The sequence below is a fragment of the Arvicola amphibius genome, chromosome 3, assembly GCF_903992535.2.
Source record: "Arvicola amphibius chromosome 3, mArvAmp1.2, whole genome shotgun sequence".
Classification (NCBI taxonomy): Eukaryota; Metazoa; Chordata; class Mammalia; order Rodentia; family Cricetidae; genus Arvicola; species Arvicola amphibius.
Genome location: NC_052049.1, coordinates 76,934,645 through 76,950,706, shown reverse-complemented (window position 1 = coordinate 76,950,706; position 16,062 = coordinate 76,934,645). Strand labels below are relative to the sequence as shown.

At 41.2% G+C, this 16,062-nt stretch overlaps 1 protein-coding gene across 1 annotated transcript in view; it reads left to right on the top strand.

Moving 5' to 3' along the window:
* The first annotated feature begins 1,153 nt into the window (after positions 1–1,153).
* The window catches only part of Dync2h1 (dynein cytoplasmic 2 heavy chain 1), a 229,932-nt gene continuing 215,023 nt past the window's right edge, over positions 1,154–16,062 (top strand). Inside the window, 11 exon segments of the mRNA XM_038323616.1 lie at positions 1,154–1,390; positions 1,869–2,039; positions 2,419–2,554; positions 4,350–4,468; positions 6,178–6,322; positions 7,775–8,007; positions 10,317–10,451; positions 10,554–10,667; positions 10,764–10,875; positions 11,650–11,774; positions 15,284–15,459. Coding sequence (XP_038179544.1) covers positions 1,196–1,390; positions 1,869–2,039; positions 2,419–2,554; positions 4,350–4,468; positions 6,178–6,322; positions 7,775–8,007; positions 10,317–10,451; positions 10,554–10,667; positions 10,764–10,875; positions 11,650–11,774; positions 15,284–15,459 — 1,661 coding nt within the window. The 5' untranslated portion in view covers positions 1,154–1,195.

Below are 16,062 nucleotides of genomic sequence, written 5' to 3'. Positions count from 1 at the left end.
TAGGAAGAATCCCCTATTTACATTCCTATGCCTATGCAATTGGGCATGCATATGATTAAAATCAGATGCAGTGTGGGATGAGACATGCCTTAAAAATAACTGTATAATCAAATATATTAAAGCCAAACTATGTACCTTAATAGACAAACTCTTTCTATTGAACTTCATAAAAAAACCCTAACTAATAACCTATTAGTGTCCTCAGTCTTGTGGCCCAGTGTTGGTTTGACATTATTATCAATCTCTTACTTTACTTGTTTTGTAGATCTTTGGGAATTCTTATTTTACCTTCTTTGGAGAAAAGATCAAGAACCTAGAAATACCTGGCAATTGGTAACATAATGATTGTTAAGGTTTTCCTATAATTACATAGGTAAAACAACAACATCAATAACCCCAAAACAAAGACAAAACCAACAATAGGAAACTAGATCACTCAGCTAGGAGCAGATAGACTTTGAAAGAGTTATAGATTACAAACCTTTTTAACGAGATGCTAGAAAGGTGCTTGTTGTGATTGACTGATTGATTGTAGATGTATTTATTTTATGTGTATGACTGTCTTGCCTGCTTGTATGTATGTGAAGACTTCAGAAGAGACTGATGGGTACCCCCATTTCCTCCACCCCGCTCCTCGAACTGGGGGATTAGAAACCCTTGTTTGACATCATGTAAATGTAAGGAACTAAATCCCGATCCTCTGCAAAGAGCAACAAAGCGCTCTTAATCGCTGATTCGCAGCCCCCCTGTTTTGTTTTTTTGAGACAGGGTGTCCTAATGTAGCCAAGGCTGTCCTTTAGGTATCCTTGATGCTCCGTTTACAGTCATGAACCATCAGGCCTGGAAAGAAAGTGATTTTTAAATAGTAATCTCTTTTATACTGCAATTTAGTTGTGAACTGCTACCTCCCCATTTCACAGATGTAGGCCCTGACACTCCAGAGTGGTTTGCACGGACAGCGGAAACACTAGAGCGCCGCATCTCGAAGGAAAGATGATGGATAAAGGAAAGAAGCTCTCAGTTCATCCAATCGATGAGAGCCGGGATCCTCAGCCTTGCTCGCGCGCGCCCTAGGCGTCCTACTTCCGCTGCGCGCGCCGCCGGCGTGGAACGGTCGCCATAGCGACGACCGTGGCAACGAAGAAGAGTGGTGGTGAGGCCGCTGGGCCGCTGTGGGTCCCTCTCCTCCGCGGCCATGGCGGGAGGCCCTGCGGACGTCCGCAAACTCTTCCTTTTCACGACCACCCAGAATTACTTCGGGCTGAGGCCGGAGCTCTGGGACCAGCCCCCGCTGAGCAACTGCCCGGAGGTGAACAACTTCTTGGACGACGGCAACCAGATGCTGCTCCGCGTGCAGCGCTCCGAAGCTGGGCTGGCCTTTTCCAACACGGTAGGGCGGCTGCCCGGTTCGCAGGCCGGGCCTCCCCTCCCTCAGGTCCCAGGTCCTTACGCCAGGCCTAAAGACAGCCTCAGTGTTGCCCAGGAGCCCTGGCTTCCACGCCGCCTCTGCCTTGGCGGTGGAGTGCCCGCAGGGTAATAGGAGCTCACCTGTCCACGCGTCTGAATAGGAAGGATAAGCACCTTGACTCTTTTGAGACAGTCTGGCCCTTTCTGGCGGGCCTTCAACTCTGAGCCTTAAGCGATTTGACTGAATAATTCTGTTCACTTTACGACATCTTTATTCTTCCCTTCCTCTGTTACAGCTTGGTTAGTGTACTGTGAACACAGCCAATTACTGTTTTGAATATGCTGTCTTTAACTAATATTTCCACCAGGCATAATTCTAGTGATGCAGCATGGTAGCGAAGCATTTCTTTCAAACACTAAGTTTCACGAAAAAGACATAAGATCATTTGTTTATCTCGTAGATTGATTTCGACGACACAAAGGATAAAGTGCTGGTGTTTTTCAAGCTCCGACCCGAAGTAATCACAGATGAGAATCTGCATAACAACATTCTAGTTTCATCTATGTTGGAGTCACCTGTCAGTTCCCTTTACCAAGCAGTACGGCAGGTGTTTGCACCCATGTTGCTAAAGGTGAGTGAATTACCTGTGGATTTATCTTTATGTGAGTATTTTGGTCAGCATGGAAACAGACTTACATATTATATGATTTACTGTTTAATGTGTTTTAGTTTATTGAACTATTTTATAGTCTTGGGGTTTGTGTCAGACTTCTAATGTTACTTTCAGCTCTGTAGAGGAAAGCTGCATAAAGCTATGAATGCAGCTCCCATCACCTCTTACATAGCCTTGACACACGATTTGTAGAAAATTTTAACTGTTCAAACGGAAGTTGAGGCAGGCATTCAGTGAAGTATGGATTTGTGGGCTTAGTTTTTAGGCAGTGTGTTTTTGAAGCAGGGTTGACTGGCAATGCTTTGTTCAGTGTTTGCTCTTGTCTGATTTTATTTAGGACCAGGAATGGAGCAGAAACTTTGATCCTAAACTTCAGAATCTTTTGAGTGAACTAGAAGCTGGACTGGGTGTAGTTCTACGGAGATCAGATACTAACTTACCCAAACTGAAACTTAAGGAAGACGATACAAGAGGTATATAACAACGTGTTATGCTTTGCTCTCCAACTCACTGATCAGTGTCTTATTATATTATTATTTTTATATTTTACATGGGGAGTGTGAGAGCAGATACTTCTGCGAGTGCCATAGCACACTTGTCGAGGTTAGAGGACAGCTTGTGGGAGTCACATCTCTCCTGCTAGCTTTTGCAATCCTGGGACAAGCACTTTTAACCACTGTGCTGTATTTCTGGTCCTCAAAAATAAGCATCAGTGCTGGCTAGTTTTATGCCAATTTGACACAAGCTATAGTTGTTTGAGAAGAGGGCACTACTGTTGTAAAAATGCCTCAGGCAGTAGGCAAGCTTGTAGGGCATTTTAATTAGTGACTGACGGGAGGGCACAGCTGACTGCAGGTGGTACCACCCTGGAGTACTAGTAACGGGTTTTAGAAGAAAGCAGATTGAGCAAACCTTGGGGAGCAAGCCAGCAAACAGCATCCCTCCATGGCCTCTGCATCGGCTCCTGGCTTGGGTTCCTATCTTGTTTCAGTTCCTGTCCTGACCTCCTCAGATGATGAGGAGTGACATGGACGAAGGCACAGAAGCCCTGTGGTTCCCAAGTTGCTTTGGCCACGGTGTTTCATTGTAGCAAGCAGAACATTTACTAGGGCACCATCTGTAACAAACATGGGCCAGGCGGTGGTGGTGCATGCCTTTAGTCCCAGCACTCAGGAGGCAGAGGCAGGCGGATCTCTGTGAGTTTGAGGCCAGCCTGCTCTACAGAACTACCAAGTCTATACAGAGAGACCCTGTCTCGAAAAACGCAAACAAACAAACAAACAAACAAACAAAAAACCCAAAACCAAAAGCAACCCCTCTAAAAGTGATCATTTAATTAATACAATTAGCAAATAACTGTGTTTCTTTCCAGATTTCTTTCTGTGTTTTTGGCTCTTCTATAAATATAAACTTTTAAAAAGTGAATATATTGTATGGGTTTGGAGAAGATTTTTTTTCTTAAGACTAGTTTATAGAAATTGAAAATATAGAGTGGTTATGTACAGTGGTTATATTCTGTAATGTGCGCCTTGAACACGGCTTACCTGACCATACTTCTCTGTAAAGAACATCAGAGCTGTCTTGTGGTTGCATTTTTGGCACCTGTGCTTTAAGACCAATTTAAAGCTTAAAACTGGAAACCTCTGGCACCAAGCAGACCACAGAAAGGCCATTGATTGCAATATGAGAAAGGAAGCTAGCGGGTAAATTGTAGCACTGACTTTCCCAAGTGTATCTGTTGGCTCAGATGTTTTACTGTCTTAATACAGAATATAGGAGTAATGAGGAATGGCCACTGTATACCTTGTGAAGGCAACAGACCACCAACTTTTATGGTATAGTGTATTTTATCTGATACTAGTTATAATTTTTCTGTGGGTATAGATAAATTCATAGTGTGATCAAAATGAAATGTGTAACATACAATAAATGGATTGTATTTTGTTCAGATAGTCAAATAGATGCTTTTTATAACATACCTCCAAAGAATAGTATACTCACTGTCAGCATATGATTAAACACACTGTGATTATTTAGTTCACTGGACTCTTTGAAAGAGAATTTACAAATAAATCTATTTTGCTTATACTTTGAAATTAAGTTGAAAACACTCATTGATTAAGTAAGAATTTATTGTTGTTAGAGGTTGAGAGGCTATCTTCTGTTTATCTTCTGGACCAAATCTAAACCAACAGATGGGCCAAACTGTATTGTGCCTTTTCTCTTTTCATTAGTTAGTAGCTGAATACTTCTCTCTTCATTTTTTAGGTATCCTCACACCAAGTGATGAGTTCCAGTTTTGGACAGAGCAAGCTCACCGTGGAAATAAACAGATTAGTAAAGAAAGAGCCAGCTATTTTAAGGAATTATTTGAAACAATTGCAAGGGTATGTGATTAGCACATGGTTGGTATAGTAGGCTTCTTGTGAATAAACTTTAGGATTCAATTTTCAGTGTATTTTTTCTCTTTTAAGCTCTACTTGACAGTTGCAAGATAAATAGTGTATAAACCCTAGAATTGACCTAAATTATATGTTTGGATATGTAAAACATAGAAATGAAAACATTAAATTCTAATCTATAGGAAACAATTTTTCTCAAAAACAAATACGTTTTCTAAAAGTACTGGGAGAAAATGAAATTCCAGGAGCTGGCAGAGGTCTCAGTGGGTGATGTGCTTGTTGTGCAAGCAGAAGGCCCTGAGTTCAGATCTCTGTTGGTATCCAGACCCCTGTGCTAGGGGCTAGGAGGCCTGTAGGTGGTTGCTAACAGGCCAGCCCAGTCTACACGGAGACCTCTAGGTTCTTTGAGAGGGGTAGAGGAATTACACATCAAGATGAAATCTTGTTGCGGGAGCTCCTTCTGCTCCTTCAGCCAATGGCCGCTGAGATACCAGCCCATTGGGGCGTGGTCTCTCTCTCTTTAAAAACGCAGCCACTTCCCTCCACTCGCTCACTCTGCATGTGGGCCCCCCCCCTGCCTATGAGCTTCCTCCGACCGAGGCTATTGGCTGAAGGAGCGGAAGGAGCTCTGGTAACACCTTAGCTCCTTCAGCCAATAGCCGCAGAGAGACCACGCCCCAATGGGCTGGTATCTCAGCGGCTATTGGCTGAAGGTGCAGAAGGAGCTCCCGCAACAAAATCTGGTCTCCACATGTGCACCCACTGACGAGTGCACACACATACATACAACACACACACATGTACACCTTATGTGCATTTATCACACAAACACATAAAACCAGTAAACTAACAGATTTATTTATGGAGCGGTAATATATTCTTTAGATGGAATGATATAGACTGGTAATTTAAACTACGAAGTTTTACTTTATGCCTATTTGATTTTCCCTTGCTGTATATTCTTGGGGTTTTAGTAAGTGATTATTTTAAGTATGATTTCCGCAACAGTGATTTTTTTCATTTGTTCCCACTATTATTTCATCAACAATATTGTTTTTATTTCTTTAAATGTTATTTCAGAGTTTACTTTTGTGGTTGTGTGTGCATGATGTGTGTATGTGTGGGCAAATGTGCCTCGGCACACGTGTAGAGGTCAGTGGAGTCAGTTCTTTCCTCTACCTTTATATGGGTCCCAGGGATAAAACTCAGGTCACTAGACTTGTGTGGCAGCTTCCTTTACCACTGAACCCTCTTGCCAATCTCAACAGTGCCATTATAATGGTATATTTGAAGTATATTTAAAGCTTGTTTTGATGACAGTGATGAAATATAGAATAATGAATTTCTGCGCTCTTACTGTTAGTCACCACATTACACAGCAGGACACATGAATAAAGAACACGTGAATTATAGTGGGCAGCATGTATGTGGTGCTGCAGCTACCTCTGCTGGTAAAATACTAGACTAGATTTAAAGAAGACTTTACTCCCTTAGGGGTAAAGAAATGAATAGTCTTTTTACTGTTTTTTTTTCAGCTTCATGTAAAATTTATGTTTATGGAGACTATTTGCATGAAAAAGTCAGAAAAAAGAAGAGCAAGTTAGATTTCCAGCAGCTGAGCAAGTCTGGGTCATTCTGTGGTACTCAATGAACAGATGTAACTGTGTTTCAATGTGAATATGTTTTGGTTTCAGGAATTTTATAACTTGGACAGTCTGTCCTTGCTAGAAGTTGTTGACTTGGTGGAGACGACTCGGGATGTTGTAGACGATGTGTGGAGACAAACAGAGCATGATCATTACCCCGAGTCACGCATGCTGCATCTCCTAGATATTATAGGTATGGAAGTAAGCTTCTCTCTCCCTCCCTTCTTTCCATCCTTCTTCCCTCCCTCCTTCTCCCCTGTCCTTCCTTCCTTCCTTCCTTCCTTCCTTCCTTCCTTCCTTCCTTCCTTCCTTCCTTTTTTCTTTCTTTTTCTGAAGTTCTTACTTAAAATGCTCATTAATACTTGCTATTTAAAGTAAGTCTTAATAAACCATATAAATTTATCTACATGTGTTTTTGGTTTTAGGTGATCGAGTTCATCTATGTGAAACACTTTGATCATTAATATAACTAAATTTATATTTTTAGTGTTTATGCATATGTTAATTAATTAAAAATGTTATTTAAAGATTTATTTATATAGTATCCACAGAGTCCAGAAGACGGTTTCTGATTCCTTGGACTTGGAGTTATAGCATTTGTGAGTCACTGGAAGTGGGTGTTGGGATCTGAACATAGATCTTCTGGTAGAGTGGTGTCTTAGTTAGGGTTTCTGTTGCTTTGAAGAGACACCATGACCACAGCAACTCTTAAAGAGGAAATCATTTAATTGGCTGACTTAAAGTTTCAGGAGTTTAGTCCATTATCATCACGCTGGGATATTTCATCAACAATATTGTTTTTATTTCTTTAATGTTATTTCAGAGTTTACTTTTGTGGTTTGTGTGTGCATGATGTGTGTATGTGTGTGGGCAAATGTGCCTCAGCACATGTGTAGAGGTCAGTGGAGTCAGTTCTTTCCTCTACCTTTACATGGGTCCCAGGGATCAAACTCAGGTCAGTAGATTTGTGTGGCAGCTTCACATACAAGTGGCATGCAAACAGACATCCACAAACAACTGAAAGTGAACTGAGACACTTGAGCGTATATGAGACCTCAAGACACACCTCCTCCTACAAGACCACATGTGCTTCAGTAAAACCACACCTCCCAATCATGTTTCTCCCCATTCACGCAAATACAAGTAGTAAGCAATCATAACTGCCTAGATATTTCTCCAGTCTGCCACATATGTTCATTTTACTGTAATTTCATATGAACTAAAAATGATTAAAACAAACTGGTTTATATTCCAATATTACAAATTTGACTCAGAAAAAAATATGCTTTTTAGTATTCCCCATAGAACATGAGATAAGCTCATGAAGGTGTGGGTTGCAGCACTTTCTGTCATGAGTGAAGTCAGATAGCAATTTGGAATTTGCTTATGTTTGCTTCTCCCATACAGTAGTCGCTGTATGTTTTTGGTACAATATGTTGAATGATCAAGAATGCAAGCTGATGTTTGTGTGCACACATGTATTTATAAAGGCAGTTACTTTATAAATGATGGTAGTCTAAGGGTGGATAGGCAGTGTTTTGTAGATTCTTAGTCTAAGGCATATGTTAATTTTTTCCTAAGTATATATTTTATAATTTTGTATAAAACATTGTATTGCATACAATCTTGCTTTATGTCTTATTAGGTGGTTCATTTGGAAGGTTTGTTCAGAAAAAGCTGGGAAGTTTGAAACTGTGGGAAGATCCTTATTATCTTGTGAAAGAAAACCTGAAAGCTGGCATTTCAATTTGTGAGCAGTGGGTGATAGTCTGCAGTCATCTCACAGGTCAGGTGTGGCAGCGCTATGTCCCTCATCCATGGAAGAATGAGAAGTATTTTCCAGAAACCCTTGACAGGCTGGGCAAGCGCCTGGAGGAGGTACCCGCTTGATTGGCTGCCTTGTTGTCTTTAAGTGGAAGTGGTTTTCACTGGTCTGTGAATTCATTTTATGATTGATGGACACATGTTAAAGAAAGGATTTATGGCTTGGGTGAGGATAGGAACGGATGTCATAATAAGTATAGTCTGCTTTGCTGCAGGTTGAGGTACATAGTGAGTACAAGCCCTAGCTCTTCTTTTTCTTCAGTGTGAGTGAGTGGTCACTGTGTTAGTGTGAGTGGTCAACAGGGTAGTGTGAATGAACCATCAACATGTTAGTGTGAGCAAGTGGTCAGCTTGTTAGTGTGAGTGAGTGGTTAACATGTTAGTGTGAGCGAGTGGTCAACATATTAGCTGTAAGCGAGTTATGTTATGAGCTGTTGGGTTTCAGCTCCAGGTTCTTTGTGAGTAGTACTGTGAGGACTCTGTGCCCTTCTCCCCAGAGAGTGATGAGTAACAAGACCAAGCAAGAGAATTGCCTTTATAATGATACTTTCCTAGCAACTTCAATATCCAATGTATCAATGGGGTTTACAATTTTAATAGGCACAGGGGATTGATGATGGGCAACACACAGGCAATCCAATATCACAATTATTAATCCTACTAATCCTAATACATAAAACCAATTCATAACCTTAATTTGACTTATTGCTTATCTATAAGACACTTCTTAACCTTAATACAACTTATCAATTACCTGTAAAACACTTCTTAACATTAATACAACTTATCACTTATCTATAAAACACTTCTTAACCTTAATACAACTTATCAATTAACATTTCCTAATATTATCAATTATCCATAAGATATCTCTTAACATTTCACATACTAAACATATGTATTAACACATCTATGCTCTTCTCTTAACATTTCATACACGCATTAAATAGCATCACACGACCTGGTATTCTTCAGCTTAAAAAAGACTCTTTTGATTTCCTCAGACTGGATGCTTGACAGCACTGGGGGCTGGCCAGTAAGGCTCAACTCTTGACCCTGTAGTCTGCGTTCGATGTCCTGCCTTCAGGCTGCTATCGGGTGCTGGATCAATTCTTGACCTCGTAGTCTGTGGCCTGGTGCTAGTCTATCTTGGAAAGCAAGGCCTTTGGACTGTGATTTCAGGTGACAGAGTCTCAGAAGACAAGGCTTTTAGTTCTCTGCTCTTGGAGATGGCAAAGCATTAAATGCTTAGGCAAGGCGTTAAATGTTTCTGCTTTTGGGAGGCAGGCTTGGAGGTTCTCTCTCTACAAGGCTCAGCGTGCCCTGGCTATCGTAAGAAGTGAGATAACTGTCCTGCTTCTGCCCTCTCTTTTTATGCCAGTTTGAAACTGCCTCTCGTTTGATCCTTTTGATAACCAGATGTCCTAGGTTATCAGTATTGACTGGCCACAGAAGGGTGGGGGTCCTTCTTGTGTGTCAAGATTACTTCGTTACCAAGGTTGCTGGGTGCAGCCTCCCCATCCTGCAGGGCCAGATGGGTGTGGCAGCCTTCAGGTGGGCAAAATGTTCTTTTAATATTTCACCTTAGTAATTTTCCACACTACACACAGGAAAAAATGCTTTTACACTATATTGTTGCATTCATTCTATAAATTTCCTGCTCTATCTATACTCCAGATTTCCCTCTTTATTTATTCATTCAGAGGAATCTGTTTCCATGCTCATTACAGGTTAACATGTTAGTGTGAGCGGTCAACGTATTAGCTGTGAGCAAGTGGTTAACATGTTAGTGTGAGCAAGTGGTCAACATATTAGCTGTGAGTGGTCAACGTGTTAGTGTGAGCAAGTGGTCAACATGTTAGTGTGAGCGAGTGGTCAATGTATTAACTGTGAATGACTAGTCAACATGTTAGTGTGAGCCAGTGGTCAATGTATTAGCTGTGAATGAGTGGTCAACATGTTAGTGTGAGCGAGCGGTCAACATGTTAGTGTGAGCCAGCGGTCAGCCTGATCCCTCAATCTTTCTCTTGGCTACTGATATTGCTTTGACCCTCTTTGTAGGATGTACTCAGTGGAAATATTCGAAACAGTTTCTCATTTACTTCAGCTGTGAGCTTTCGTAAAAAGTTACAGAATTAGCTTCAAAAGAAAGGCAAAATGAAACTGCAGAGATAGTTCTGCCCCCGTGCTTAGGAGAAACACAGTTTAAAAAAATGCAAACCCACATAAAAGAGTGAAATACTTGTGGTTTCATTCATGGTACAGAAGCCCTGTAAGGAAGTTTTATAAACCCTTTAGATTTTTGACCTAATTACAGTTGTTTTCATTTAATACATTTTATGTCTTAATATCTTACATTTTAGGTCTTGGCTATTCGAACAATTCATGAAAAGCTCCTGTATTTCTTACCAGCCAGTGAGGAGAGAATTATATGCTTGTCTCGAGTATTTGAGCCTTTTACTGGTGTGAACCCCGTACAGTACAATCCATATACTGAGGTTGAGTCTATGTGTTTGTCTTTAATTTTCTTTTGTCATCTTGAGTTTTAAAGATTTATTTTTTAACATTTTACAGTCTAACAGTATAATTAATTTGTTTAGCCATTATGGAAGGCTGCAGTGTCTCAGTATGAAAAAATCATTGCACCCGCTGAGCAGAAAATAGCAGGGAAATTAAAGAATTATATTTCAGAAATTCAAGATAGTCCACAACAGGTAAAATATTGAAAGATTTGCCTTTACAATTTTTCTGTAAGCTACTTTCACGTGAGTGTGGCTGAGCTGAGATAAACATGGACTTGCTTTGTTTAGCTTCTTCAAGCATTTCTAAAATACAAGGAATTGGTGAAGCGTCCGACTATAAGCCAAGAGCTGGTGCTAGAAAGAGAGACATTATTGGCAAGACTTGGGGACTCAGCTAAAGGTAATGTTCCGGAGAAATGTCTTTATAGCTGTATTTTTATCTTATGCTTCTTATTTAGGGTTAAAAGCTACATTTAGACATTAGACAGTAATTGATTTATTTATGATACAAGTGATAAATTTGTTTTTACTTTATTTTTAAAAATTATTTTAAGTATTTTTTGTGTATGTCTTATCTGCATGTATGTTTGTGCACTATGTATTTTCTTGGTTACTACTGAGGTCAGAAAAGGGTGTCAGATCCCCTAGAATTGTAACAGTTGTGAACTGTGGGTGCTGGAAAGTGAAAACTTTTTAAACTGCTGAGCCATCCCTCTAGCCCCTATATTTTTTTTTAAATTAACAGATTTTTTCTATATTTTATTTAATATACGGTCTTAGTTTCTTTTCTTTTGCTGTGATAAAATGCCCTCACTGAAACAAATCAAGAAATGGAGGATTTATTTTAATTGACAGTTCAAGCCATTGTTTATCACAGCAGGGAAGTCAGGGAGGCAGGTGCTGGAGTAGCCGGTCCTATCACACCCATAGTCAGAAGAGAGCAGCGATGCATGCATTGCTCATGCCCAGCTGGCTTTCTCCATCCTGTGCAGTGATCTCCCTAGGGCCTGCATTTCAGGTGATTCTGTATTGTGTCAAGTAGACAGCACTAATCATTATCTACATACATGCTAAGGTATATAGTGTGGTGCAGGGAGGACCAACATCCTCAACGTTTTCAGTAAGACTTGAAATGTACTACTTCTGTGTAATTTATTTGTTTTGAATGACACAGATTTCCGATTGGACTTTGAGAATCGGTGCCGAGGGGTTCCTGGAGATGCATCTGGGCCACTTTCTGGCAAAAATCTTTCAGAAGTTGTCAATAATATTGTTTGGGTTCGTCAGTTGGAATTGAAGGTACTTGTTTTTAATATAGTTAGTTGAACAGTGAACACTCAAAGTATACTAAAGTAAGGCATCTGATAGGGACTCTAAAGCAGTTGTTCTCTTTGCAGGCAGTTACTTTTCTCATTGTTGTGACCAAATACCAGGGAGCAGTTAAGGAGAAGAGGGAGTTCCTTTAGTTTAGACTGAGTTTTACGATGGGGAGGTCTGGTTGCTGCGGTTCCATGTGTGGTGACTGGAGCTTATACCATGGCATCTTGGCAGGTCAGGAAGCAGAGAGCTGGTACAGAACCTTGCTAAGCTATAACCTTTATACATGTCAGGAAGGTTCCATGTCCAAGGGACATTTCAGTTTCCCCAATGGCTGGGGACTGTGTGCTCAAAAGCCTAATTAAGTAGGATGCAGTTTACCTTCATGCCATAACAACATCTAATTTTCATTGAAATGTATAGAAGTCTGAGAACAAATGTGTGCAGAAGATTCTGATGTGGTGCATTTTTTATACAGAGTTGATTGTTAAGTTGTATCACTCGGTGTCTTTGAAAGCATCTGTGAGGACTACTATATCCTTGACACTAGATTAAAAGGACATACTTGAGAAATCCTGATGGTTTTAAAGTCTATATGCAAGTATTTTTATGTTGCTATTGTTATGGTTTAGATAAAATGTTGTGGTTCCCCAAGGGGTTTAGTGGCAGGTCACGAAGGCCAGTGGGTCCCAGGCAGGGAGCCATGTGGTGTGTCAGCCGGTCCCACGAGGAGCCGCTGCGTTTAGAGACAGAGATGGATAGGCACTCCATGCAGAGTGAGGTTGGATATTTATTTAGTGGGCTATGGAAAGGAAGGGGAGAGGGAAAAGGAGGGAGAATGGGGACTGCCAGGCCTCTTTAGCCTTATTCCTCAGGGAAAGGTTCCACAGCCCCACAATGCAGGACAATCAGATCTGCAGCCCCATGACACAGGACAATCAGACGTGATAGGGAGTCAAGTCAAAGCAGGAACTCAGTTTATTACTGTGAGCATCATCTTATATAGATTAAGATTAAGTAACATCCTGTGATGTGGGGGTATCTCCAGCCAATGAGAGACAGCCAAGCCCTCCCTCTGGCTGGAGGGGTGTCTACCTAGATTTTGCTGTCTTGTCCTCCCTCAGCTTTGAGACTATCCTTCAAACTTAAGCCAGGGTTTTCTCTGTCTTATAGGCTTTGAGGTACAGTCCCTGAGATAATTTTGCCTCAACAGAAACCCATTTCCATACTGTGGGGCCCTGGTGTGAAAGCATTCACAGGCGAGTGGCTGATAGTTTGAGGGTTTATATTACATAGCTGAAAATATGAAAATAGCGACACCAAAGGGCCCATAGGAGAACATCTCGCTACAGGTGGGATGTTGATGAAGCCAACTGACCCTAGTTCAGGTGACTGGGAAGCCAGAGGCTAGAGAACAGCGACGCCACAAAGCCTATAGGAAAATGTCTTTTCTCTACAGGCGGGGTATTGACTCGGAAGCCAGAGAGGCTAAAGGCTGCTCTGAGCAGTCTCTCATGATGGGGACCACTTATGAGCGGTCCAAAAGAAAAGAAAAAGGAGAAAGAAAAATCCAAGGGACCCAAATCGAATGTGCTGCACAGTGTGTGCAGTGCTAGTGTGGGAGGACCCTGGGTTGTCTGGTCACGTCTTTAGCTATGGGAAGCAGCCAGAGATGAATGTCAGCGAAGGGCTCATCCTTAGCCGTGAAGGCTGTGATTGGCTGACTGGAAGGGGAAAACTCACCACCAAAGCTGCTGGTGTGTGTAGAGGTCAGAATTCAGGCCAATAGAACACAGGGCTGTTGTAAAGAAAACCTGTTCCCGAGCTTAGGGTTCCACATGTTCTCAGCCGGCCCACCTATGGGCCAGAGGGAACATGGAGAGAGCCTGGCTAAGTTACGAGCACCAAATGTAATGGTTTAAGTAAAACGCTGTGTTTCCCCAATTGGTGGCAGCGGGCAGTGGATCCCAGGCAGGGAGCCATATGGTGAGTGAGAGACCTCAGTGGGTCAGCCAGTCTCACAAGGAGCCGTGGCAGGTAAGAGACAGAGATGGATAGGCACCGTGTAGAATGAGGTTGAATATTTATTTAGTGGGGTATGGAAGGGAAGGGGCAGAAGAGAGAGGGGAAGAAGAGAGCGAGAGAGAGCCAGAACAAGAGTGAGAGAGAGAGAGAGAGAGAGAGAGAGAGAGAGAGAGAGAGAGAGAGAGAAAGAAAGCTAGCAGAAGTTAACTCTTTGGGAGAGATGGAAAGGAAGGAGTTCAGGCTGGAAGTAGAAGGAAGATCTGCTTGCCTTGGCAAACAGGAGGAATGGGCGGGGCTTATCTCTTAAGGGTTAGAGCTATGTCGCTTGAGTTAAAGGAGAAATGGAAGGTCATTGTATATAATTGTTTATGATGTTACTAAAATTGACCTAAGATGCTTTTGGACCTACTATTACTATATATAGTTTCTGTTTATAGTTTTGATTTGTGTGATAAACATTAATTGATTGATAATTAAATGTGGTCTGTATTCAAGGGCAAAAGGTCAAGGAATATAAGTAAAACCAACTTGTCAGACTCGTGCCTTTAAACTATATTCTGAAACATTCTGCATTGTTTTCCGTCAGTCCTTATGAATGTACCAAAATGGGCAGTTATGGAGGAAGACACTTTTCTTAGCTGACATTCAAACCTACCCTATTATTTTTTTGAACTCTTAACAAAGTTCTTAGCTAACACTGGTATTATTGTGAGCTTGTTTTGGGAGTAATGAGATGCTTCTTGGAGTTCCTGAAAATTAGCAGAGCACAGCTTTTGTGTGGCTTGTTCTTCCTTCACTTTACTCTGGAGTATGCTGTGTTTTGGCTGTCCTTTTGGGTTTATTTATTCTGAGGTTGTATAATTCAGAAGTCAGAGGATGATATTTTTATTCCTTATGAAAAAAGCTCTTTTCTGTCTTTATAAGATTGTCAGGGTCCCACATTGAGGTGACATCTGTTGGGGCCCAGCCTCGATTCATTCCTATGTTCCAGGGTAGGGGTGAGTGTATGGGTTAGAAATGTTAAGAAGAATAAACAGAGATACAAAAGGAATGTATAGACATAGGATAGTCTGGAGGGCAGCCCAGTGACTACTGAATCCACCCGTGTTTATTTCTTATGGTCTTTAAATACCCAATCCAAAAGAGGGGAAGAAAGCAAAGACTTTTTTTAAAAATCATGATACAGGAACAAACAAAGTGATTATCATCTTAATATACAAAACTCTAAGTTACCACACCCTAGGTCAAGATGCTGTATTGGTACCACACCTTAAGGCAAATCTTCAGTCAATAACCTTGAAGATATGCCTGAACTCTCTGACCTTAGGTCAAGGTGGAACCAACCCACTTTTGAGGGATCCAACAATAGGAAAATAATTTTTGAGTCTCAGGTCAGAGAAAGGGCCTCCTTATTTTCTTGTAAAACTTTGTTGTCATTACTACATCTTTGTCATTTGTTTTTTAAGGTAGATGACACTATCAAGATTGCAGAAGCGCTCTTGTCTGACCTGTCAGGGTTTCGCTCTTTCCATCGGAGTGCTGAAGATCTCTTGGACCAGTTTAAGCTATACGAGCAAGAACAGTTTGATGACTGGTCCAGGGAAGTTCAGTCAGGGCTGTCTGATTCCAGATCAGGTTTGTGGTAAGTGCCATTCCCCTGAGCTGTCAACACAGCCCATGTGTTAGTAGTAATCCATGTAGCAAGGAGAAAGAAGCTCTTCTTTCTACAGACTCGCCGCTGCTGCTCTATGAGTCATTGCCTTTAAAACATTATTTTTTAATTTGTTTTGTTTTTTTATTTTTTACTTTTGTTTTTTTTGAGACAGGATTTTTCTGTAGCTTTGGAGCCTGTCCTGGAACTAACTCAGGCTGGCCTTGAATTCACAGAGATCCTCATGCCTCTGCCTTCTGAATGCTGGGATTAAAAGTATGTGCCACCATTGCCCTTCTTGCATTTAAAGCATTCTTATTTTTTTTTTATATTTTTAAAAATTTATTTTTATTATTTTTGTGTGTGTATGTGTAAATGTTATGTGTGTGCTCTATTGCCCTAAGTGGCAGGAAAGGGCACCAGATGACTAGAGTTAGAGAAGTCTATGGGCCCTGGTTTGGGTGTTGGGAACTGGACGTGCTCCTCTAGGAGAGCAGGAGCATCTCCACGGCCCTGAGCACACTTCGTAAGTCATTGTTGATCAGCTGTAGTTGACCTCTGTTCACTGAAACTGCAGACTAATCTTTGAGAGTT